Source organism: Peromyscus eremicus, chromosome 1 (genome assembly GCF_949786415.1).
Source record: "Peromyscus eremicus chromosome 1, PerEre_H2_v1, whole genome shotgun sequence".
Classification (NCBI taxonomy): Eukaryota; Metazoa; Chordata; class Mammalia; order Rodentia; family Cricetidae; genus Peromyscus; species Peromyscus eremicus.
Window position 1 is genome coordinate 92,839,078 of NC_081416.1, and position 26,782 is coordinate 92,865,859.

At 48.4% G+C, this 26,782-nt stretch overlaps 1 protein-coding gene across 2 annotated transcripts in view; it reads left to right on the top strand.

The window, feature by feature from the left end:
- The first annotated feature begins 14,550 nt into the window (after positions 1-14,550).
- Positions 14,551-26,782, top strand: part of Lmo1 (LIM domain only 1) — a 37,448-nt gene continuing 25,216 nt past the window's right edge. The window contains exons 1-2 of one of the 2 annotated variants that reach the window (XM_059269111.1): positions 14,561-14,699; positions 19,144-19,403. In XM_059269111.1, the coding sequence (XP_059125094.1) occupies positions 19,379-19,403 (25 nt within the window). In that variant the 5' untranslated portion in view covers positions 14,561-14,699; positions 19,144-19,378. Of the gene's footprint in view, positions 14,700-19,143; positions 19,404-26,782 lie in introns of both variants that reach the window. The other variant, XM_059269112.1, reaches the window with a different exon arrangement.

Consider the following 26,782-nt stretch of genomic DNA (forward strand, 5'->3'; position numbering starts at 1 on the left):
GGCTTCCTGGAGGAAGAGAGATGGATCCACGCCGTCAGAACAGGTACAAGTAGAGGGGGCTTGCCTAGAGCTCTGTACTTCTGGCAAGGACCACCCAGAGCAAGGGAGGCCTTGGAATGTTGGGCTGAAGAACTGGGAGGAGACCTGCTTTGTGAGCTGAGCGAGCGGCACTTCATTACCAAAAGCTAGGCAGGGCTTGGGGCACAGCCTGCAGGACTCCCAGCCCTCTCCACGGTTCCTAGCCAAAATATGAGCTCTCTCTTGCTGCATACCTACGATTCCCTCGCTACATCCTTCTAAGGGTGGATGCTGTATGCCTCAAACAACCAGTTGTGTGTTTGTTGATTTCTTTGGTTGCCAGTTATGAAGCTCCAACTTATTTTTAGAACACCCAGATGAGGAGGAAAGTGAGAATGGAGCTAGGTTTTTGAAGACAAAGAGTTAGGTAATAGAACACTGTGGGGCCTGTATCTATCACTCCATCTCTACTTGTCTCTTCTTGTGAACCTGGTCTTTGTTTCCACAGACTAGCTCCATCTATATGCAGACAATATGAGTTTTGACTTGAAAATTTTACGGCTTCAGCCACCAAAGAGGGACTAACACAACTCTTGGTCTTGAGTCTAAAATTCCTATTAGGGAGACCCATCAACCTTGCTTGGGTCAGACGTCTGCTCCAGGAGGGTATGATTGCATAAGAACTGGACATCCTTCACATGAGCATGTGAATAGAGTGATGGGTGGGAGTGATGTAGTCACAAGGGAAGGGGAGGGAAGGGAAGGGAAGGGAAGGGAAGCTATGCAGACATTCCAGTATTTGTTCATTGTCATAACTGTAAACCTTGGCATCCAGCATGAAGATGCCTTAGGAAGCACATGACATTGTTGGCTATAGACAAGAGAAACATGAGGAAGGATGAGCATGCTGTCAGGCCAGTCAGCAGAAGTCTCATCCCTACTTCTGCTTGTTGATTTGGCCAGCCTAAGCTGGGCTGGGTTATGCTAGGCATTAGATTCTAGGACAGTTGCTTCCAGTCCTCAAGCTCCTAATGTGATCACATCTAGACAAACATTCAAGGTCAGGCTGGCCTGGACCAAGCTAAAGAGCTGCCTTTGGGGAATGGGTTTGTGAATTATTATAATTGTTATAATGCTCTAGGACTTCCAGGGAAGGCATGAGATGCATGGTTCCTTGACTTGTCTTGTGTCTGTAGGCCTTGATTCTATCTATAGCGACAGAAAGGGAAGGTGAAAGCAAGCTCTGCCAGAGGCCTTACAGTCAACGCAATTGAAATAAAGGGGTCAGGGGTAGGGTCTGAGCTTACCACTGAGGTCCTGACATCCAAAGCAGCCATAGACAGAGGTGGTAGTTTATACTAATCCCCTTGACCTTGGCTCCCTGCCCTAGCTGTGCCCTAGCCCACAACAAAAGCCCTGGGGCCTCCTGCAGGTCAATCTGCGTCTCTCCAAGGGTGAGACTTGCAAATGAACAGGAGAGAATTTCTTGACATAAGGGAGGAGCCAGGCACAGGTGGAGGTTGGGGCGTGGGAGTGGATGTGTCAAGATTCAGCCTTGGATCCAGACTGAGGCCAAATTCCTGTGCTGCGCAAACTTTAGAAAGTTTCACTAAGCAGACTCTGAAAATTCTGAAATGTGGAAAAAAAAATACCCAGATGATTTTATTAGTGGGGAATCAGGATCCATTTATTCATTAAGAAAAAGGTTTTTCCATAACAAGGCCCAGGCTACAGTAGTCGGAGTACAGTAGTAGGAGTTGGAGCTTTATTTTTCTCTTTATAACAGGTTGAAGTCAAAGTTGGGAGAGTGGTAGAAGCAGGAGGATCAGGAGTTCGAGACCAGCTTCAGCTTCATATCAAGTTCAGGGCTATTTGAAACTATCTAAAAAAAAAAATCCCAGTTGATAGGGGTACTTCACAAGGTCACTCAAGAGCCCAGCAACATTTCATGTTCTCTTTCTCAGTTTCTTACAGTGTCACTCTTACCTGCACAGAACATAAGATCCCTGCTCTGGGGAGAGGAGAGGAGAGTACACTCTGGACAAGCAATTTCTTGTATGCAAGAGAGGTGAAACTAGCTGATCTTTTCTGCTTACACACGAGAGTCACTAACCTACCTAGGGAGTTGGGAAATAGGGTCTCCAGCTGAGTAGCCATGTGTGGGAGGAAGCGGAAGACAGGTGTGAGAGGCGCTACTAGCCGTCAGGAATGCTCAGAAAGAGGCAGCCGGCTTTAGATCCGCAAGGACACTGAGAGTTTGGATCCAGGCTTTAGCCACTGCCACCAAGATGCATGCCCCGTAGTTGCACTTGCTGGCTCTGACACTGAATCAGCAGCTTGTCCCCCAGGTGGCTCAATCTGCTCTGTTCGGGCAAGTCTAGTGCGGGCTCTGAGTGGTGGCTGATCATGACCTCCGGCCCTGATAGGACTCAGATATCTCTGTGACTCACCGCAGGAGGTGGCCCAAACACAGGGGCTCAAAGCCTGACTTGGAGGGGCCCAGACAAGCCCTGGGTAGCACCAACTAGAAGAAATGTAGGCTTCTAGAAGGATGGCTCTTTTCCCAAATTTGCATCGCTTAGGAGTTGGCAGGGTCTCTCAGATAGCTCGGGTGCTAGGTGGAGAGGAATCCCTTTGGTCTCTTGGATCACGAGTCAGGGATGAGACATGAAGACCCCACCAGAAACAAGGGAAGGAGGGAATAAGTTGGGTGGGTGTGCTCTGGAGCCAGTTGTCTCCACATACCACAGCCCCTGCCTGCAGCATTGGGGAGGACTCTTTCTGAGATTTGCGTGCTGTTGGGACATGCGGCTATAGCTTGGAGGGGACCACCTGTGTGTGGGTGTGTTCACTCTGATGAGCTTGTCGGGAAACTGTCTGTTCTCTGGGAGTGAGTCATGGTGTTCAGCTCCGTGGACCAATCCATGGCAATCCATGAAGCTTGTGGACCAGCACCAGCCTTGAGAGCATTTGGCAGTATCTGGCCTCTCAGAACCAGCTTAGGGTTGCTGGCAGTCTCCATTCCTCAGTGGACAGGTGACAGGGTGGGGGGTGTGCCGGGGTGGGGAGGAATGGGAATAGGTGACCCCTGATTGTGCGAAAGGGGAATTTAAGTCAAGATTCTGAAGCATCAGGTCATCCTGGAGCTCAGTTGTTGCATATTTATAGTCTCAGAGGTGACCATTGGGGCTCCAGTGACCTTTGGTGAAAAGTCCTGAAGGATAGAAGCTACAGAAATGAATCCATTTGGAGACTGGTGATCACTTCAGCTTTTGAGAAGGCCCTAAGTTCCCCAGCAACTTAGAGACCTTTGTTGTAATCAATTGTCAGAGCAAGCTAGTTGGCTAGCTAGATCAAAGAGTAGAGGAAAAAAAGCGAAGGGCAAAGGTCGTAATGCATGGAGGGCAAGGTCAGGTTTAGAATCTCTGACATGGGTTGGACTGCGGAGACCTTGTCCGATCTATTCTGACCCATTGCTCTCCCAAGTCAGGGGCTGAGAGAGATGATGTGCATACTTCTAGCTTAATAGTTTTCCTTTTATCCTTGTCACACAAATAATTATACAAATAACTATGTAATTAACTAGATCGTTGTGATAAGCGCGGTGGAAAAAAAGGCTAGCAGGGAGATCTAGCCTCGTCTTGCAGAGACAGGCCACCCTGATGTTAAATTCCAGACCTCAGGGGGGAGCAAGAGGTGGTTCAAATGAGGAGAGGAAGGACATTCCAGGCCAGAAACAGAACTTCTGCGTGCCTGGAGCTGGGCAGTGCTTTGGGCAACCTGCAGTAAGGGCAATACATTGCATCATGGGAGCAAGGAGGGGGTGTTGGTGGTAGGAACATGTCAGGAATCAAGAAGAACCTGCAGAGGATGGAGGTGAAGATTGCTTGCTCCGAAGTACAACAGGAAGCCACTATGGGCTTGATGGTTGACAAACTCTGATGTGTATTTTAAAAATATCTCCTGGTTGTGTATTGAGCTCAGAGTGAATGTGAGGCGCCAATAAGCAGATCTTGCAGTCATGTGCAAGAAGTCATGGTCCCTGAACCGGGGCAATAGCAGTGACCAGGATTAAGAATGTCAAAAAGAACTTCTGACAGGCTGAGGACACAGCTTACCTAGCATTCGTGAAGCCCTAGACTCAGTCTCAGGGCTGCATAAACTAGACATAGTTGCATGTATCTGTAATCCCGGGACTCGGGCGGTGGAGGCAGGAGAATCATAAATTTGAGGATATCCTTGCTTACACAATGAGTGTAAGGCCAGCTTGAGTCATGTCTCAAAATACCAAAACAAAACAACAAAAGGGGACAGGGGCATCTCAGTTTGTTTTTAATCAGAATGATAAGTCCTTTAGCCATTATAAATGACAAATTCTAGTTAGTCCCTCCTCCTCTGTCTTTCATTCTTCCCCACTGAGGCCTCCAACTCTGACAGTCTGACCAGAGGCAGCCCTCTCCACCATCTCTCATGTTTCCTCAATGGGACGATACTACCTGTGACTCTGCAAGCAACTTCCCACTGCAGTGCATCATAGACATCCTTTGTCAGTTGGTAGCTACAGCTCAAACCCGCTCTTCAGGGGTACATGGTACTCCACAGCAGAGCTGGAGGACAATGTTTTCAGGGTTTTGTTTGTTGTGGGGTTTTTTGTTTGTTTGTTTGTTTTGATTTTGTTTTGGTTTTGGTTTTTTTCTAGACAGGGTTTCTCTGTGGTGTTTTGGTGCCTGTCCTGGATCTCGCTCTGTAGACCAGGCTGGCCTCGAACTCACAGAGATCTGCCTGGCTCTGCCTCCCAGTGATGGGATTAAAGGCATGCCACCACCGCCCGGATGTTCGTTGTGTTTTGAGTTAAAGTCTTACTTTGTAGCCCTGGCTGCCCTGGAGCTCCCTTTGTAGCCAAGGCTGGCCTTGAATTTCTGATCCTTCTGCATTTACCTCCTAAAATCTGGGATTACAGGAAGATTATATCACACCCAGACACATGTGCGGCAGACTATAATAGATCATTCCAGATGCCCTGTTCAATAGCAAAGTTTTAGTAAACATGAACATGTACATTTTTTTCCCCAACATTGATTAATTTGAATAATGAAAAGTTATTTTGTTTTAACTTGCATTTTCCTGGGGGATAATGAGGGTAAGCATTTGATGGGCCCCTGAAACCTCCTGCTGTGACAGGCCCCTTTGTACTGGCTTCGACTTTCTTTGGGGCTTTCCTCCTTTCCTTGAAAACTGAAGAAAGTCTTTATGTAGACAGCAATGTTTTTCTTTTATTCCCACAGATTTAGCAAGTATTTTCTCAGAAAATTACTTGTATTTTTCCTTTGTTTATATTATTGTTTGACATCCATGTCTTAAATTACCAAGTGTCCATCGTGGCAGTATATGCCTATAACTCTAGAAATCTGGAGGCTGAGGTACAAGGATTGAGGGTTCAAGGGCCAACCTGAGCTTCATAGCAAAACTGTTTCTAAAATGACTAATAACCAAAAGCATGTGGAATATTTTCTTTTCCCCCTATTTTCAACAAATTGTATGTGTTTTTACTTTTCAAACTCATTAATTTCTTTCTCTTAACGTTTTTTCTAACATTTTTGTATCTTATTCTTAAAGTATCTATATCACTTGGGACATAAGATTTTTATATTTCAGGGAGCAAGAATCCCATATTTTTAAAGACAGATGGAGCTAGGTACAACAGTGCACACTTGGGAGGTAGAGGAAGGAGAATCAGTAGTTCAAGGTTATCCTCAGCTACAATAGTGAGTTCCAGCCCAGCCTGGGCTCCATGAGACCCTGTTTCAAAAAAAAAATTGAACAGAGATACATAGCCATTTATTAGCACCATTTTTGAAACAAATTAATTGAGATGTAATCCACATTCCTTATACCTTTTTAAAGTACACAGTTCACAGGTAGGTAATCATCAGTCTGTTTTAAGATATTTCTAAGGCCTCAAAAAGGGACTCCACGTCTTTTAGCTGTTACCCAGCCACTGCTCTAAGTCCCTGGCACCCTCAAAAATCCTGCACGTTTCACAGAAATGGAATTACTTGTGTGGTCTGTGTGACGGCCTTTCTTCACAACGTGTTTTCAGCATTCATTCATCTTATGGCATCCCTCTTTATGGTCAAATGATATTCATTTTTGGTTGATAGATATTTCATTTTCCCTCCATCTTTTGGCTTCTGTGAATAATGCTGCTATAAACATTAATGAGCAAATTTTTACACAGACACACATTGTCAGTCCTGGGTATATACAGTGGAATGAAATCGTTGGTCAGATAGTGACTCTGTGTTTAACTTTGTGAGGCACCATCAGGCTGTTCTCCAGAGTGGCTGTAGCATTTTATACTACCGCTAACAGTGTGGGGGAGGTTCTGATATCTCTCTATGTCCTTGCCAATATTTGTTACTGGAGTTTTAAAAAATATTTATTTTTTTCTGTGTATGAGTATTTTGCCCGCATGTATGTTAAGTACATGCAGCGCTCACAGAAGCCGTAAGGTGTCGGATTCCCTGGAACTGCAGTTACAGACAGTTGTGAGCCGCTATGTGGGAGCTGGGAGCATAACCCAGGTCATCGTTAGCGCTGCAAATACTCTTCACCACTGAGCGTTCTCTCCAGCTCCGATCTGACTTTGGATTGGGTCTAGGGTGGAATGTCACTGGCTTTCAGGAGCATTTCCCTGATGACCAATAGGGCTGAGAGTCCTTTCAGGTGCTTGTTGGTTTTATTCTGTATGTCTTCTATGGAGATGTCTTTGCAGGTAATACATCATTGAATTGAAATGAATGTTTTGTCATATTTTAAATTCCTTTCTGTACTTGTATCCATGAATTGGCTCTCAGGCTCTCTGATTTAGTCCACTTTCCTGGCTTATACCATTAGATTATGGGTGCCTTTATAGTGAGTTCATTGTCTGATAGCACAAGTTCCTTACACAGGCCTTCCTCAGATATGTTTTCATAAGTAACCTCAGATGTTTATTATTTTTCAAATTCGTTGCAAATTAGGACTGGTGAGATGGCTCAGTAGGTAAAGTGCTTTCTGCACAAGTGTGAGGACCCGAGTTTAGACCCCCAGAATCCATGTGAAGAACTAAGTGCGCTGCGCATGTCTTTGATCCCAGCACAGGGAAGGCAAAGACAGGTGGATCTTTGGAGCCCGCTGAACTGCCAGCCTGCTGTGTGGGTGAGCTCCAGGTTCAGTGAGAGACTCTGTCTCAAAAAATAAGGTGGAGAACTGTTGAGGAAGACACAAGATGTCAGTCTTTGGCCTGTACATGCACCCCCACATTCACACACCTATGGGAGCACATATATCACACACACATACACACATACATACACACATGCACACACACACGCACACACACACATATATTGCACATGAAGTTTTTAGTTCTAAAAGTGTTGAATTGGGGATTCTAAAGAAAAATTGCATCAAATCTATATACTAATTTAGGGAGGACTGGCTTTTTATACAATTAATTCCTTCCTCCCTCCCTCCCTCCCTCCCTCCCTCCCTCCCTTCCTTCCTTCTTTCCTTTCTAAGGTGTGGCTTTTTATATGCTCAGACCTTGTCATATGCCTCTAATATAATCTTGTCGCTTTCTCCAAAGAAGAACTTTACATGCCATGGTGCTTCTTGTTTTTAAGCAACTCTGAGATATTCGATCCCTTTGTCACAAATAATCTATCTCTTTAATGCTTTTTATATTTTACATTTGCATTTGGAAAGGCCTACAGATTTTCACTTATGTGTTTAACTACCTTCTCAATTACTGAATTAATTATAGTGCTTTTAAGCTAAATTTTATTGGACTTCCTTGTTATACAATGATATAACTTGTAAGTAAACACATTTTGTCATTTAAAAAACCTACTATTTATTCTCATTAGTTCATTTTCTTATCTTACTGAGTTATAGTCTCCAGAAAATGTTGAATAATAGAGCCAATAATGGGTCTAGGCTAAAGCTCAGTGGTAGAGCACTCACCTAGTACATGTGAGTCCCTGGGCTTGAACCCTGGCACTGCACAATAAAGTGGTTTTCTTCTATGTCGGTGCCATTGAATGTTTGGCTAGCAACACATGCTGAATCTGGTGATTCTTGGATTTTGTTTTGACTATTTTGAGACAGAATCAAACATAGCCCAGGCTAGCTTCAAACTGTCTATGTAGCCGAGGTTGACCTTGAATGCCTGATCCTCCTCCTCTGTCTTGCTAGTGCTAGGGTTATAGGCATGTGCCAGCATGCTGGGTCTGATTTTTTTTTTTTGACATCTTTTACTGCTATATTTTGTTCCTTTATTCGTTGATGTGGGTATTCATGTAGGTAGATTTTCTGATGCTGACTCAGGTTTGGAGTGTTACAATAAACCTGCCTCTTTTATAGTATGCTATTATGTTGGTACGTTCCCCATCTCCAGTTGGTTAATATCTTATTTCAGACTTTATACTCCTATCAAGCTGTTCTGTGATTTTTTCCCCCTTTCTTTTAAAAATCAATCTTTATAAGGTTAGGGAATTAAGAAATTGCTAGCTCATAAAACAAAACCAGGAAGCTCTCCAACTTTTTTATATTGCCTGGGAAGGTTTAAGTAGCATTAAATTGGGCTTTAAAATGTATAAAACTTGCTGTAATATAATCTATGCTTTGAGTTTTAAAATGTTTTAATTGTGATAATATATATATATATATATAAAATATTCACTGTCCTTATATCTAATAGGTATATAGGTTGGTTGTTCATACTTCTATTGTTGTGCAACCATTTTTTTGTCTTGAAAATCAGAAATGGTGTGCCTGTTAAGCAATAACTCCACACCGCTCTCTCCTCCCTGTCCCTGGCAGCAATCATTCTGCTATGAGCCTGAGTACACTAGTCACCCCATGCTCCACATATTGTGAAGTTAAACAGTATTTACCTTTTTGTAACTGGTTTATTTCACTAACCATCCCATCCTCAAGGTCATCGATGTTGTAGCATGTTCCTTCTTTTTAAGGTTGACTAATAGTTCACTGTATGGATATGCCGCACTTAGTTCACCCGCCTCTCTGTTGATGGACTCTGGGACTGCTTCACCTTTTGACTATTGTAAACAATGCTGCGGGGGAAACTTGCTTTCAGCTCTTTGGGAGTGTATATCCAAAAGTGGAATTGCTGGAGCGTATGGAATCTTGCTATGTTTTGATGACAGGGTGTTGATTTCTTTTTAAGTCTCTTCCATCTATTGATTCAATGTGAATTTTGATTTCTGTGCTTGGTTTTCATAATTTTCTACTTTCTTGATGTCACCCATTTTCTCTAGCTTTTCACATTGACTTTCACAGGTCTATACATATGAATGATATAACCCTTTAACCTGTTCTGTACCCGTGATGTTCTCCCCCCGCCGCCGCCCCCTTATTTCTTATTCATGTTTGCCCAGACAGATTTTTTTTCTATTTTGTTGGTCTTTTTATAGAAGTAGACTGTGGTTTTAATTTTCTTATTAATTATTATTTTTGATATTTTCATCACTTTCTAACTTTAACTTGACTGATTTCCCTCTTGTTTTTATGGACTTGTTTGTACTTTTTCTTTTTAAAAAATACTTAATTGCATTTGTTATTGGAAGTGGAGGGGTGTGCATTCCTCAGTGCATGTGTAGAGGTCAGAGGACGCTTGCAGGAGTTGGCTTTCCTTCTACCCAGTGAGAACCAGGGATTGAACTCAGGTCCTTGGGTTTGGAGGCTAGCACCTTGACTAGCTGAACCACCTAGAAGGCCTTTGTCTGTCCTTTTTCTGATTTCTTACATTGTGTGTATAGATCATTTATTTTAAGTCCTTCTCCCCCCCCCCTCCATTTTCTATTTTCTTTTTGGTATTAAAAGCATTTAAGGGTATAGATTTCCCCTCTGACTACAGCTGTGTCTCATAGGTTCTGCATGGTATGCTGCTGCTGTCATTTCCATTATTAGATGATTTCTATTTTAGGTTTGATCTTATTTTTGATTCAGAAGTAACTCCAGAGTGTATGCTTTCATTTTCCAAGCCGTTTATGCTTTTAGCCTTGAAGTTTGCTTTGTTTGACATTAATATTGCTGTTTCTACTCCCTCTCTGCTTGCATTTGCTTGGTGTATTTTTCGCCCCTTGCTCTATTTTCGGTCTTTTTTGTCACCTTGTTTTGGGAGAATTTCTTGTAAACAGCATTTGGTTGTATTTTAATTTTTAACTTACTCAACAATCTGTTTTGCAGTAAGAAAATTCACTCTTTGCATTCTCTGTAACATCCTGATGCATGGAACTCCATTGCCACCAGGGGCAGTGGGCAGTGGGTTTGCTTTCTTGTTATTGTTCCAGCCCATTCTTGCAGACAAGGCCTTTTCCATCCTGTCTGTTGAGCAAGTAAAGCAGTTTGGAGCATAAAGACTATATAAATGCTAAGTACTAGTCTTACATAGTTACAATAATTTACCCCAAATTCTCTTGCTCCAATTCTCTTTTCCAGGACATCTTCTCCACAATGTGCAAGACCTTTTGAAAATGCTTATGTGCACAGCTCAAGTCCCCTCTGGACACCACTAGATTTCAAGTTCCCAAGAGTAATTTCCTGACAATCCAAGGGTTGAGAGGTGGGATTGATGGGTTAGGAGGATCAATGCCTCCCTACAGTTAGAGCAGCTGTCTCATTCTCTGCCAATGCCATCATGTTGCTGATCCCTACGTTTTGTTTTTGTTTTTGTTTTTTTTTCTATTCTCATCTTCACCCAGCAAGGTGACACCTTAGCTTCTGGGGACAGTTGTTTCACTAGGGGCTTACAAAGCAACACTGTAGAGTTCCTAGTGACCCAATTTCTTACTTTCACCACTGTCCCCTTCTCAGCCTAGCAGCACCTCTGAAACCATTGCTTCCTCCACACTAGGTCTTGCAGACTAGCCTCCTACATTGCCTCTCCCCCAGTTTGCAACTCCCCCCGCCCCCACCAACCCCGCTGGTGCTATGGGAACCTCAGCCCTTTTGGCATGTCTGCTCATGTCCCAGTCCCAGCTAAGAACTAAGTTCAGAATCTTTCACCAAGATTTTGGGCCTCATGCAAATGCAAGATGGGGCTGGCTATCTGTTGTCATCACCATGCAGTATTATATTGGTATATATATTGGTATTCTGTGGGAGTTAGGTCTCTCTCTCTCTTTCTCTCTCTCTCTCTCTCTCTCTCTCTCTCTCTCTCTCTCTCTCTCTCTCTCTCTCTTTCTGTCTGTCTCTCTCTGTGTTTCTCTCCCCGTCTCTCTGTCTCTCTTTTCCCTCTCAGCTGGCTCCTTAAGTTTCATACAGGCTCTTGCCCCAGTCTGGATGGCTGCAAAGAGGCTGGGGCCTCATGCAGAGTTCCCCATGCTAGCCCATATGGTACTTTATATCAGTTATCAAAAGATGCCTTTCCTTCTTGGGGTAGGTACAGCCTATGCCAGGCACATGGCTTAGAGAGTGAAGGGCAGAGTTTCAGGTCCCAATTGCCCCCTTCACCAGATGTCCTAATACAAAGACCAGCTAGCACCAATTTTAGGCAGTGGCTCTTCCTGGTCACACAGAGAACTAAACGTAGAAAGTCTTACATATTGGGCCTGTAGAAGAAGTATGCTGTTGGGCTCTGGTCCCAGGCCATCCCTTTGACATCCTGGGAAAACTTGGTGTTCTGCCTCTGAGTCTCCATTTTGAAATGTACAGTTCAAAAAAGGAGGACTGAGAGCTGAACGCTGACTCCAGGGCTGACCTCATGCCCATGTCTCCACAGGCTCGTGCACACCTCACTCAGCAACCTCAGCCTTCATGTACACAGCCGCTTGGGGGAGTGCAGAGAACAGTGCCTTGGCAGGACTACTCCAAGACCCAGGGAGGGGTCTCTGTGGAGAGGGTTACATATGAAGAGTCACCAAGGCAGGGGTGCAAGTAGATGGGTCTTCATAAGTATCATCTAAACTGAAGCAAGGGGCACGGTGGTGGCCAGGTGTCCCCAGAACACAAGGAGCCTAAACTGATAGGCTGAGCACTTCCAAGTTTATCTGTTGAACCCTGGAGAGCCATCCCAGATTGTCTGAGCAGGACCGGGGGAGATAGCTCAGTTGCTGGAAGCCCTTGCCTCGCAAGCCTGAAGACCTGAGTTCTAAGAGCTGAGGAGACAGAGACAGGAGGAGCTCTGGGGCTCACTGGCCAGCCAATCCAGCCTAAGAGTTGAGGCCTTGGTTCAACAGAGGTGGACAGTGTTCCTGGAGATGACATCTGAGATTGTTCTGTGGCCTCCAGCTGCACGAGCCCACCCACATACATACATGTACGTGCACCTGAGCATGCATGCGTGCACACACATACACACACCTGCAGGCACTCGCACATGAATATATAGGAACACATACATATGCATATGGAAAGATTGTTTAAATTTTTTTAAATCACATTTATTTATTTAGTTGGTGGAGCAGAGAACACATACCATGGAGCACATATTGGAGGTCAAAGGACCACCAACAAGAGTTCATTTTCTTCTTCAGCCATATGGGTCCTCAGAATCCAACCCAGGTTGCCAGTTGGCTGTAACTGCCTTTGCTTGCTGAGCCAACTCTCTGCAAGTCCCCCCCCCCAAAAAAAAAAAAGATTGTCAGAGCAGGAGAGGCACAAGGTAACATTTGGCACCAGGAAGACGACAATTCTGGAACTGTTTAGGATGGAGAGAAAAAGGAATTGGCAAACCCGCCATGGCAAGGATACACCCAGGGCCTCAGCACTACTGGGCACCTAAGCAGCCAATTTGGAGGCACCCTCTGAAGAGGCTTCTTTTCATCACTAAATTGAACATAATTTGTGCAATAATTTCAGAAACTTTCCCAGATACTTTGAGACCATTTGCAAAAATGGAGGAGGGCAAGAGGATCGGTGTGACTCTCCCTCTTCTCCCCACCCCTCCATCAGAATGTGTTTTGATAAGTGGGGCCTTGAGTACAGCATAAGGGCTACTAAGCCCCCACCACCACCAATTAAATTTTTTAAGCCTCCATGGAAGGAGTGAATATTAGTTTCCTGATTTATAAAAGCCAAATGGATTAAGCTCATTCATTGCCCGAGGAAACAAAAAGGAAATCTTCAATACCTCTGTGCACATTGAGAACTTGAACAATACCAGTCTTTGGAAAGCAGAAACCTAATTTGGGGGAATCAATTACCCTCTGTGTCCCTGCCTCTGTGGGCTCTCTCCCTGGCTCCCTCAATAGAGATTTCCTGGGAGGTAAAATGTAGAGTCGGTCCACTCTAAGCACACCCTCTCTCCAGCTTTGAGACTGGAGGGAAAAACTAGGATGGGGTGGGTGGAGCTGCCCCGGTGTCAAGCGTATGTGGAAGTGGGGCTTTCACATTACAGCGGAGAGTGAGGGCAGTATTAGATGGGGGGGGGGGGGAGCGGGCAGTGAGAGAGTAAAGGAGCTGGGGTGGGGGTGGGGTGGGAACTTGGGGGTGTATGTAGCAACGCTCAGTCAGTGCAGGAGCAGGCGGCCGGGAATGGGTAGATGTGGCCTCAGCTGGCTCCAGCCTCCCCAATTCTGTCCTCACTGCCCCCACCCCTGCTCCAGCCAGGTTTCTCTTTCCTAGTCCGCACTTTCCAGGTTTGTAGCTGCAATTCGCTGGACAATAATGAAAAAGGAAGGGGTAGAATGCCAGGGAGCATTCCTCAAAGTCACATCCTCAAAGTCATACACAGAACCACTCTACATTCTTGTGCTGGGTCTCCAACCTCGGTCCATAGTCCCAGACCCAGAGCCACACCCAGATCAACTCACACACTGTCACACACACACACACACACACACACACACACACACACACACACGAGTCCCAAACTGCATACTCCCACACGCGATGGCACAAATGCCACCCTCCCCACACTGGTCGTAAACTCTCCCAGTGGCCCACCACTCCACTCATCCCTCACTCAGGCATGCGGTCACACACGCACATACACATGCACAGAGTCCCTCACACGCACACACTCTGGCTGTGCTTTTGTGTTTTGTCAGAATTAATGAGAAAAGTTCCCGTGCCCTGCGGGTAATTAGTGTCCTTGGAGTTAAATAAGCTAATGGCGGGCACCTCTGGCCCAAGCAATTATGTTTGTGTATTGAATAATTGATTCAAAGGGGGGAAGGGCCGCTAATCAGATCTGAGCATAATGAATTGATTTAATTAACAGGGGAATCTGAGGGGCCCTGGGAAATGCAAGCTGCACTCTGCTGAGAGCGAGCGCGGCAGACTGCAAGAGGGAACCCGCGCGCACGCGGCTGCGGCGGCTGCTCCGGCCCGGGCTCCGGCCCCAGCTCGGGTTCAGGCTCCCGCTCGGCTCCGGCCCGGGTCCCGGCAGCTCAACCCACGCGGCTGCGGCTGCGGCCCCGCCCGACGCCCGCCCCCCAGCGCGCCGCGCCCTCGCTCGCTCGCTCCTCCCGCGCGCCCTGCCCGCGGCGCTGCGCTCGGGGCGCCGCTCCGTCCGCCCCCGTCGGCGGCCGCGGGGCGCGGGGCCCACGCGCGACCGCGGGAAGCAGCGCAGGCGCCCCGTTGGCGACAGTCCGAGCTGCGAGTCCCTTTGCGTCCTCCGCCTGCGCCCGGCTGGAGCCGCCTGGGGACTATGGTGTTGGACCAGGAGGACGGTAGGTGCCCGGGGACACTTGGGAGCAGTGCAGGTTCTGTCGAGGCCACCTCGACCCCAGTGGCAGAGGCCCAGACACTGGTCCCGACGACTGCTGCTTGGAGCCGGTTGGCGGCTTCCCGGAAGCTCAGAAGCTGGATGTGTGCCCTGGTGTGTGTGTGTGTGTGTGTGTGTGTGTAGTGGTGTGTGTTTGTGTGTGTAGTGGTGCGTGTGTTTGTGTGTATGTGTGTGTAAGAGAGTATGTGTCGAGCCATACTCTGCGTCCCGCTATGAGGAAGTCCCCCCCCCCCCAACACCTCCCCGCCCCGCATCCTAGAGCCTGTGAATAGGGCATGCTCTGGCTAGGAACTTTCTTGCTCCTGCTCTCATCTGGAGAGCATATTAGACCCATGGGGCACAGGCTTCGTCGTAGTACCCATCACCAGCCAGTTTCTGGGCCTCTCTGAGTATTTTCATTTTTTTTTTCCATACCTCGGTATGAAAGGGATCCCCAGGGGGTGCTCGGAGAACTTGGCCGGTGAAGGCTCATTCTAACCAGCGTGGTCCTTGGGTTCTTCCCATCTTACTTAGGTCTGTGACTTCAGAGCCTACTTGGTGGGTGATGTTATTTCGTCACCCTGCAGGGCAGGGAGACTGCATGCCATCAGTTCACACAGGCTACTTTAGTCAGTGTCCTGATGGTTGGGATAGATGGGTGGACTAGCCAAGAGAAGTTTGGGATCCTCGGGGTCTCTTTCTGTTGCCAGATCCCTGGTGATCAGTTTGTATTAACAATCTCATATTCCTCTTGTTTTTGACCAGGTGGGTTGGGGTGGGGGACCAGGACAGTTGATAGGGTCTTGAGCTGCAGCCCAGACTGGTCAAAAACACACTGTGTAACTAACCTAGGCTGGTTTGAATCATACTCCTTTTCTTAAAGAGCCCCCACCCCTAAAACTTCTGTAAACTTTGGGCCCCACAAAAATCTAAGTCTACCCTTGGATCTAACTAACACCCCCTCCATCGTGGGTATCTCGAGAAGCGATCTCTGCATCATCCTCAGGGCTGAGGACAGACACACAGTCATGCCTGGAGTATGACATAGGACAGGAGGCTCAGAAATGTAGGGTTGGGAGCTGCTGATCACTAGGAAGAGGGTCTGGCTGGCTGGCTTCCTCTTTGGTCTCAGTTACTTGTCTTATCCTACCATCTCCCCTATGGTGATCAATGGTCCTGGCTTGTCCAGGGCAGTCTGTTTTAGCACACAGACTCCTGTAGCACAGGGAACCCCTCAGTCTTAGGGCAGAACTAGGCCCTTCTAAACCCCTAGCTGTCTGGGGCCTCTTGTACAGGGGTGGGTGGTTTTCATGGAGGGGCACGGCAGATTTGTGCTGATTTGGCTTAGGCATGTCTAAGGCCTAACAGTTTGTGACTGCAGTTTCTGAGAAGGCCTCTCTAGGCTCTCTAGAATCTCAAAGAGGGAGTTTGCCGACTGCACTTCTCCACGATAAGTTGGTTGTGAATTCCTGGGCATTGGCTGCTTCTGTGTATGTAGAGGGAAAGGGGGAGCATCCGAACTTGGCTAGCAGGCATCCCGATGACACTACAAATAATGGTTTACTCTGTCCTGTAACTATCATGTGCACAGGGAAAGAGTCCTTGTCACCCTAAATACCTCTCCAATCACCACTTGGGAGGCCAGTCTGTAACCCCATCTTGGAGATAACTTTACTGTGCTGAGATCAGGGCCCTTAGGCTCAGGCATGTTGGCCAGCCTCTGAAGAGTTCTGGATTATCTCGTCTGCCTGGGCCCTTAGGCATCAAGTGAAACTGTCCCCCACCCCCAATGCAGGCACCCTTTTCTCTGGATGTTTCTGCCAGGCACAAGGATGAACTGCTGGGACCTGTTCAGAAATATGTAAGATAGCTAGCTGCCACCCACCCCCCATTCTCTTCCAGGCAGCCTTGGGGACTGAATAACTGGTGTCCCCCGGCTGTCCCCAGAGGCATTTCAAGGGCATTTTGGAGCACTCTTGGTGTGGTGAAGTGAAGTGGCTCACCACCTGTGGAATGTACTGAGTGAAAACTGCCTCTTCCAGCCCCAGGGCATCTTAGGATTCCACTCAGACGTTGTTGGCTTGTCCCTGGAACTGGAAGCTGCCTGAGAGGGGGAGGGCAGGAGAGTGGGACCCACCTATGAGCTTAAGGCCACCCCATAAGTGAAATCACATCTGGATCCTTCCTAGGTGTGAGCTTCAAGATTCTCTAAATCCCCTAGGACTTGCTGGGTTCTCCCCTCAGAACAAATTGGGATGCCATGCTCACAGCTAGGGTGTAAAGGAAGCTACCTGTGGGGACATCACCTGAGGCACCGCTCCCCTGCTGAGATGTCCTACCTGCTTCTTTAGCTCACTGCTTGGTGCCTCAGGCTTGGGAAGCAGGGGTCCTGACTCCTCAAAGGGATGTCAGCCACGTGGCTGCCAGTTGGGTACCTTGGAAGCTGGGGTGAGTTGAGGTTCAGACAAGAGAGTGGGAATGTGCTTCCAGCTAATTGAGTCCTGATTTGTGGGTCTGGGTCAGACCCCCCCAAAACAAGAAGTGGGCACCTGGAAATCAGGAAGACTACAGACCTTACATCTCCAGATAGCCCAGAGGTTTCTTCTTCAAGATGCTGCCCTTGCCGGGCCCTGCACTTGCTACATTGATTAGCTTGGGTTCAGAGCGGGGTGGGGGGCTGCACCAGATGGGTGGCAGCAGCAATAATGAAGCTTCCCTCACACCTCGAGGGCACAGCTCTGGCTGCAGTGGCAGGGGAGAGATCAAGCTTGCAGTCCTGAGGGACAGCGAGTCTGAGCAAAATGATATATTTAACATCAAATATACTCAAGGACTATTAGGATTAAGTATTCAAGATGAAGGGGAAAGCGAAACCCTCTGAGCTGCAGATGAGGCATCTCATTAGAAACAGCTGCACTTCAGTTTCCTCAAAGCCTGACTTCCCTGCCTTGGAGTGAGGATGGGCTACAGCCCCTCCCATACTCCTGTAAAGAATGGGGGCCTCCCAGGATGGAAGGGGCAAGACTTAGCCTCCAGGTCTCCTTTGTATGAGGTAGTGCCCCACCCCCACATTGTCTGGAGCACCAGAGTTTACCTTTTCATGACACCTTTAGAGACAGAACAGAGGGGGACCAGTTCATAAACAGGGAAACTGAGGCAGAAAGTGTAGTGACTTGCCAGCTTTGTCATTTATTAATTGGCAACAAATGGATCGATTCCCATCGATCCCACCCCCAGGAGACTCAGCTTCCTACACCTTGCCAGAGCCAAGTTCAGGACCAAGCTCCAAACATATCTATCTGGAGCCCTTCTTGAGCTGAAGAAAATAATTTTCACTCCATTTTAGAGCTCTATAATATTTAGGGAAAAAAACCAAACAAAACCAAACAAACAAAAAACCTCTTGGGGTTTTAAAAGTAGGTGGTCTTCCTGGAGTAGGCAGCCTGGACCGGGTTTTTCCGGAAGTGTGGTCTAAGAGGAGAAGCACTGGGCCTGTCTTGCTTCCTGCTGTGTGAGTTACAGAGCAAGAATTGTCAGCGCCACAACAGAATCTTTGTTTTCTTCTCTGCTGTATCCCCAGAGCCTTAGAATACTGTGTGGCACATAGTAAGTGTTCAGTAAATATTTGCAGAAGGAAAAACGCCTTCAAGCATCTATGCTTGCTCAGAGAGAAGCTGAAACAGGACTTACCCTCTGCACAGAATCAGGATGCTGTGGGTGGTGGGGATGAGGGTACCAGACACTGCTGTGATCAGTGATAGTCACTGTGGGACTCACAGTAGGAGGTTTTGTGCCCTGCAGAGGAGTTAACTTTGCCAAACAACTATAGAATCAGCTAGAAACCCTAGGCAGAGCTGGTAGAGAGGAGTTATGATCAGAGCAATAGCCCTCCTGTGAGGAAGCAGAAACCAGTGTTGAAGGGGTTGGGACAGGCAAGGGTCCGCCAGACTGCCCTGGGAGACCAGGAAGAAACCTTGGGACCTAAGCGCAGTCATTCGCCGACCTGGAGCGGAGAGACCTCCAGGTGGCGCTGCAGAGCCGGGCAACCGCGCGTCTCCACTCCCCATTAACCCGGCAGGGAGGGGGGCCTCGGGAAATGTGTGCATTTATTCAGTAGCAGGAGTGCAAACCTCATACATTGAGGGAGAAAGGCAGCAGGAGTCGGCCGCCGAGATTCCCCCATCTCTTTGAATATAATTTCAGATTGAGATTCAGATTAAATCCGAGGGGAAAACACTTTATGAGGCTGAAAGCTGTGTCGTTGCCAGAGCCAGGGTTATGAGCTATCAAATGCAATTACATTAAGACAGATTATACTGGGCAAATTGAGCCATTTAGAAGGTGAGAATCAAAGAAACGGCTCTGATCCTCTCTTCCCCCTTCTCTCTCCCTCTCTCTCTAAATTGCAGTTCGTAGTTCCTTGCAATTCTGAGGCACAAAAGTAGGTGAGACTGCTTTTGTATCTGCGAAGTGCTTCACTCCTGAATGTAATTCTAGCTGAGTGCAATCTAGGTTAAGAGCCGGACAAGCGGGTAATTAGAGCCCGCTCACTGCCGGAGGACCGGCCTCCCAGCTGAAGCGCGCCCGGAGTCGGCGCCCTTTTCCCGGCCGAGCCGAACAGCGGCTGGACACGGAGCGCCCGAGATGATGGTGCTGGACAAGGAGGACGGTAGGTGGCGGGCAGGGATCCCGACGCCCCCAACGCCCTCGCCACGGCGCGCGGGATGCCACGCACCGGGACCCAGGCACACAGACGCGGGGCCACGCCGGGTTGTGGAGCCGGCCGGCAGCCCGGGGCGGGAGGACAGACCCGGGTGGGGTGGGCGACGTCCTGGCCTAGCACCCCCGGGTCCCGCGGTCCCCGGGCTGGCGGGCGGGGCGAGGCGGTACGCCGAGGAGAGGAGTGGAGGCTCGGGCTGCCCTCTGGTCTCCGCGCCCTGGCGCTTGACGCTGAACGTTTGGTCTCTGCGGCTGCTCCTCGCTCACCGCAGCCATCACCCCCGCGCCCGCCGCGTAACTCGAGAGGCGCTGAGCGCCCAGCAAATCAGCAGCTTCGGGGAGAATCAATCGGACTAGAGAGCTTGGGGGCGAACGGGAGCGCGGAGGACCGCGCGAAAGCTGGGATGCCTGGCAGAGGGGGGAAGGCCAGCTGGGCCCTCGGAGACAGCTGCCCACGGGCATGACTCGGTGAGAGGGACGTCTCCGGTGCTGGCCACTACCTCACGTCTCCTTGAATGTGAAGGCGGGAGTTTGAGCCAGAGGAAGAATCGTCCCGCCACGGACCAGTAGCACTCCAGAGGGAGTGGTTTGAGGGTGGCCCGGATGTATGGTCAAGAGCCTGGGTTCATTCAGTAGGGCTTCGGAGCTGAGAGGGTCTCCTGGCTATAGTACGCCACTAGCAGGTGGTCTCAGAGACCCCAAAGTCTTTTTGGCTGGGAGTGCCTCGCAGTAAGTGGCCTCAAAGGTTGGGGAATACTGGCTGCCTTGGCGGTAAAACGCAGCATGTGTCCTGTGACCTAAGACAGGCACCAAGGTCCAGGGAGTGGCAGTCTCAGGCCCTTAGCCCCTGTAGGTAAGGCTTGTATGTTCTATAGGTGCTGTAGGGAGAGCTGGGCAAGATTGTTGGCAAGACCACTGTTGCTGGCATTTGGGTGGGGACTGGAAAGGCTAGAAGTAATGGGACATCTCCGGGAATCCATCCCCAGGAATCCTCCACTGGGTCTGTGCCTTCTGTCCATGGAGACATTGTTGCCATGGCTACTGCTGAAACCAGAAAGTTAAGTGACTTGTTCAAGGTCATACCGGATGTTCTCTTGGCTGCTGTTTCATCCAGCTATCCCAGAGTAACTATACCTTCTGAGGTATCAGCAGGAGAGGGCCTTTAAAATGTCTGACCTGGGTAGATGTAGGCAGGGAAGACATGGGACCAGTAAGTCCCCAAAGACTGCTTGGTTCTCGGCATGACTGAAGGAAGAGATACAAAGAGGGGATCTACATGGTTCTGGGCTGGCTGGAGGATAACAGCAGATTCTCCTCTATTCACAGACCCTCCCCTGGAGCTCCAGAAGGCCATCAGCACTGGGCTGGAGCTGTTTTATATAGAATGCAAAGGAGAAGGAGAGGCCTGGGGTCAGGCCAGACAGGGAGAGAAAAGCCATTGATTTGGTGGCTTTCGTCAGTATTTCCTTATCCTGTGTTACTTCAGATCAGTCATGCCCAGCTCCAGAGTTTTCTATTTATTTATTTATTTATTTATTTATTTATTTATTTATTTATTTATTTATTTTTTGGTTTTTCGAGACAGGGTTTCTCTGTGTAGCTTTGCGCCTTTCCTGGAACTCACTTGGTAGCCCAAGCTGGCCTCAAACTCACAGAGATCCGCCTGGCTCTGCCTCCCAAGTGCTGGGATTAAAGGCGTGCGCCACCACCGCCTGGCGAGTTTTCTTTTTTAAAAAAGGGTGCAAAGGGCCCTTCTTTGGTGTCTACAGGGACTGTCACTATGAGAAGCATGTGGAAATCAAGATGCATCTTTGACCAAAGTTATTCCACATTCTTGGCTCCCCAGGCCTAAGCCAAGAACCCAAAAGACTTGAGTTTTGTGTGTAGGAGCCTTCTGTCCAGGAAGATTAGTTGTATGTTGGCAAAATGGCATTTCCACCTCTACCCAGGATCTGTGCCCTAGAAAGGCTTGGGCTCTGGGGATAATGCTAAAGGCAGTGGATGTCTGCAGACCTTCAGACTGCTGTGTAATTGGATATCTTGGGCATGTGATGCCTATTCCTCCCCTTACTTGTACAATCAAACAATATGGTGCCCTTCCCCATTGGCACTGCTGGTCTCTGAGATCCATGACAACATAAGGAAATCAGGTGCTGGGGTCCTTGAAGGTTGGGCATCTTCATTGGGGAATGGAGAAAAGCTGTGTATACACTCACCTGCCTCTCGGTACCTACTGCCTAACTTCATATACACTTCTGCCCTCCCAGAATGTGGCCACCTGGACTGTGTGGCAGATGTGGTGCCCTGGGCTCTTAGGGGTGTGTTCCTTGGTGCCGCACACAACACCCATTGTCTGGCAGCCGCAGGACCTCGGGGCTCCTGTTAGTCTCCCCCAACACCTTTTTTGTACCCGGCAGCATCTTGTTGAGAGAGGCTGGGCTCCTCTGGTTGAAGTCGGGTCTGCCAGCTACAGAGGACCAAAGCCCTCTTTCTGCTGGGCTGCAGGGCTTTCATGTTGCACTTCTGAAAGATAATAAAATATCAATCGTTTTGCCCTAGCAACGGGTTTAAGAGACTTTCTGAAGTATTGAATCGTCAGAAAAAAAATTTTTTTTTTTTTGCTTTTAAGCACAGTGCATTATTAATAAAGTAATCCATTAGGTCGAGCAGTGAAGGGTCACCACAGAGACAGAAAGATCTGTTTTGCAAATGGTTAAACTTCGGGTTTTAAGATTAATTGCTTTCATTTGGACGCTTGCTCTTGGCCTAGCCATCTCCACTTTACTGGAACTCAGGGTCTGGGCTTTCTAAATGCTGCCCAGTCTCCCTGTCAGCAAAAGGGGAGGCAAGCTCCAACTCTCCTGGAAAACCAGCCCTTTCCCTGGCACCTGCAGCTCGGGCTGTCACCAGGCTGTGGTCTTTGAGTGTGGGCGGGAGAGACTGAAGTCCCAGGGCAGCAAAGAAAACTCCTGCCCTGAACTCTGCAAATCAGATTTGACCTTCACTGATGGAGAAGAGGCCCCCTGAGTGGGGACACACTGAACAGTAAGAGCTTGAGCTGTGGGGGCCTGGGCAAGAGAGGATGCTAAAGGCACCCAGCTGGGAGTGCCGGCATGTTCTCAGATGCATGCTGGAGCAGGGCTGGTCTGGGTCTAAACTGCCTCTGTAAAAGCCCAGCAGGATGGCTTGGGTGACCACAGGAAGCAGCAGGCACATTGTGGAACCAAACACCAGACATGATTCCCAGAGCATTTCTAATAAGTAAAAAAATGCTTAAGGAGGAGTCGAGCTGGGTTGAGGAAGACCAGACAGCAGAGTCTTCAATTGTTAATGACTGCTAGGAACACAGCCTCGCCAGCTGACTCAGTTTGTCTTGAGAGGTTGCTGCCAGCGGGACCTCCTGGTCGGTCCCATCATGCCCTAGACCACAGAGAGTAGTGTGTGGCCTTGGCCTCCTGGCCCTGGAGTTGGAGGTGGGGAGCAGGCCCCCCGTGCTGTTCCATGGCAGAGACCCTACCTCAGTGGGCACTACAGCCTTTTAAGAGCTAGTAAAGGCCTGGCATGGATGGCAGGGCGAGGCACTCACCTAATGCCTGGCAGGAGGGGTTGTCTTCATCCACACCTGCTACAACTAGTCTCAGCAGCAGCGCACTCTGCGAGAGGGACCCGTCACAAATCCAGAGTGGCAGGACAGTCACTGCCCCTTCCTGTACAAACTCAACCAGGCAGAGAGTCTGTGAAGAGGGGGCTCCCCCACCCCTCCTGGAACACTGGGCAAAGAGGCAGGTGTTCCACTCAGTTCCCCTGCCCTTCCATTCATTCGCCCACACAGAGGACTAAGGGGGTGGGGGACAGGGAAACAACATAAATTGGTCTGTCGTCCAGAATCCATGTCTCACTAATGTACCCAGATTAACTCAACTGTAAATTGTCTCCTTGGATGGCGGTGTCTTGCTAAAAGTTTCCCATATGATTCATGATTTGGATTGCTTTTAACGGCTATTGGCTAAGCAAGCCGGTGACTGTACAAGGTGATGCAATTGGCATTAGCGAGGGGAGGCACGGGAGCGTGTAATGCAGTCAATACTGCATTAACTACTGATGCCCAATTACAGGGAGCCTTTCAGGAGCATTAAGACCAAGGGAAGCTGAGATCACTAGCCGCTGCTCGCCTAAAAGCTTCACCCTTTGCGTGCCGGAGCTCAGCGCTGGCATGGGCACCTGCTTGGCCTCTGTGGCTGCAGGGCCTGTCTGTCTCCCTTGCTCCCTCTCTCTGAATGTGCCCCACAAACATGCACATGGAAATATGCTAGGGTCTGCCTCTCACCTCTTCTGAGAATTCATTTCCTCCCCTACCCCTGTCCCATAGAAATCAGGACTGGTCACAGTCCAGTCCTGCTTTCTTCAGTTTAAAGAGCTTCTCAGCATTTATGGATAGGACTTGGAAGTGGTTTACTTTGGTCTTTCACCCTTAGGACAGAAGGATGATTGCTGGTGAACATTGGTGACAAGACCCTCTGTGGTCCTGGGAGAAAGACTCAGGAGATTCAGCCTCATCTGGGCTGCCTGCTCAAGGCAACCTGTGTTGGGAAATGGTTGTGGAGGCATGGGCTGGGCCATCTTTCAGCAGAAGACAGAGCTGTGGTGATGTAACTGGGGAAAGTGGAGCCATGTTGGAAGAGTTCTAAGCAAATGCAGATTCAGAGATTTGGGGCTCCCCCCGCCACTGGAACTGTGTCTTACACATGGCAAACCTATCTTTCTCTATGTAACAGGGAGGCCAAATTATTGCTTGGATCAATACCCCAGGCACAGGGCCTCCCAGTAAATTCTGATCAAGGCATTAGACAGACTGAAAGTTAGAACAGATGGTAGAGAAAGGGGTGTGGGTGTCCACCCCAGTGTCCAGGGTATTAGACCTGCTGCAGTCTCTACCATTTTGCTGAGTTCTGCAGTGCAATGTGTGTTCTGTGTTCTGTGTGCTGTGTTCTGCCCAATGCTGAGGTGCTTTGCCTCTGTACCCTCCCACGTCTACAATGAGAACTGCTCCGTCTACCTAGACTGTCACCAGAATTAAATGAGGTTCTGTCAGTGAACATACTCCGTCAATAGGAAACTCCATGGCCATGGGAGGCATCGCTGCCCCTGCTAGGTTTCAGTACAGTCTGAAATAAGCCCTGGGCCCAGTCCAGTGGCCTGTTCACTGATGAAAACTGGGCCCTTCTCACTGTTCTCCTGGCTTTTGGTCATTGCTGGGAGACAAACTACCTTTGCTTCTTACTAGTATCTGGATTCTCAAGGCAAGTGGCATCATGGGAAAAGCCTTCATGAACACTTTTCTCAAGTCCTTCCTTTATATGGGGGGGGGATAGATTGAGGGTCAGAGAAAGCAAGAGAGTAATCTAGGATTATGTGGAGAGATATAGCCCAGAGATTCGGTGTCTTTCTGTTTTCCATATCCTGGCCCCAAGGCATGGTGAGTCTGGGCACAGATCATCAGATGAACTAGAACAACATGCCTGCCTGGGTGTCCTAGTCATGGCCCTAGGCAAGTTACTGACACCCTAGGGGACTGTCCTCAGATGTAAGGCTTCCTAGAAGGTGCCGATAGGCACTCATCTGTCCTGAGCCTTTTGGACTGAGAAGGCCCACGCATGTGTATGACATATAGCCCATCCTGCCTTCCTGCCTATCTTAGTTGCATGGAGATGAGATACATTGAGGCATGTAAGAGTACTCCCAATGCCAGGCTTGCTAGGTCTTCCTAAAACGAGGCCCCCCCTGGCAGGTCCTGACTCATGATATAACCATACCGTGAAGGCAACTTGAAATTCTTGCAAGAGGTGATTTTGTGCATTGCTTCCAACTCTGAGCTCAATGACATGACATCAGCAGCTTGGAGTCAGTCACAGTACAAATAGTTGTACCAGGGAAACTGGCAAATAGCACATCAGGTCTTTTTCCTGGAGTGCTGATGGCCTAGCATTTCTCAGCATGTGTCTAGGTTGCATTTAAGTGGGATTTTGGACCTACCCCTCTCTCTTCTGCCACTGACATCTTCCATCTCATCTACCATCTGTCTCTTGATGCTTATTACAGCCAGACAGAATGCCACTCTGACATTCATTCTGCCAAAGGCTGATTGCCACCCCACCCGTGACACTAAGCAATGTAGACCTAATACATCCACGCTGGCTTGTGTTTATGTAGTTCCGGTGTTTGTCTCCATCCCTTTACTCCTGTTGTTCCCCTGGCCTTACACACCATTCCCCCATAGCTGGCCTTGCTCAGAGACAGTATCCACCTAATAATAAGCTTGCCTGTCATTGGTTAGCTTGTGTTTATGTTCTAAAGCAGGAGCCCACTGGGACTGATATAGCTGGAGACAGAAGCAGGTGGTAAGAGGAGTGAGCAGGCTGGACCAGGTTTCAGGGGCAGATGCCTAATGTGAAGGCCTACTAGGCCACATCACTAGCTCCTTCCTTCTGTCCTTTGTCCTAGGGATCAGGTGGGCTTTCCTGAGGGACCTGATGATTTCAGTGCAGTCTACTGGAGCATAGTTCAGAAGACCTGAAGGTTCCTTGTTGGGAGCTATGTGACTTCAGACAACTTACTGGGTATCAGTTTTCTTGTCTCTACAACATGAGCAGTTCCTGGTATCTATTGTTCACAGATGCAATACACCAGGATGCCTCATGCCTGTGTGAACTGATATTCTTCTCTGCAGTATGATTTTCTTGGTCCTTAGGTATCATAAACATACAGCAGCTTTCATTTTACTGAACTCTATATACAAAGCATTGCCCAATACACACATACCAGTGATGGCTACACCACCAACTTAGTGGTTTGAAACAATAAGCATTTATTTAGCTCACAAATCTTTGGGTTGGAGATTTAAGCTGGGCTTGGCTGGGAAGTTCTTCTGCTCTCAGCTGGGCGTATTTAAACCTGGGGGATGGAGGATGGCTGCTCAGTTAGATGTTGGGGTAACAAGACTCAAGTCCCTCATCTTCTAGTCATGTCATCTGGCTAGTTATCATGACAGAGACAGGTCTAGAGAGAATGAGTACATACCAGGCTTCTCAGGGGCACTGTCTGGCATGGGGATATTGTCACTTATGACACATTCCACTGGCAAAAGCAAATCACAAGGTCATCCCAGGTTCAAGGGCTTGGGGAACAGACTCTACTCTTGAAGATAGTAGGTGGCAGCTTATGTCATGAAGGGCATGGCTACCAAGAGGCCTGGAGATCAGGCAGTTTTGGAACCAGCCTACCATCCATCTCCAACATCCTCCCTGATCTCATTCAGTGCCTATAACAACC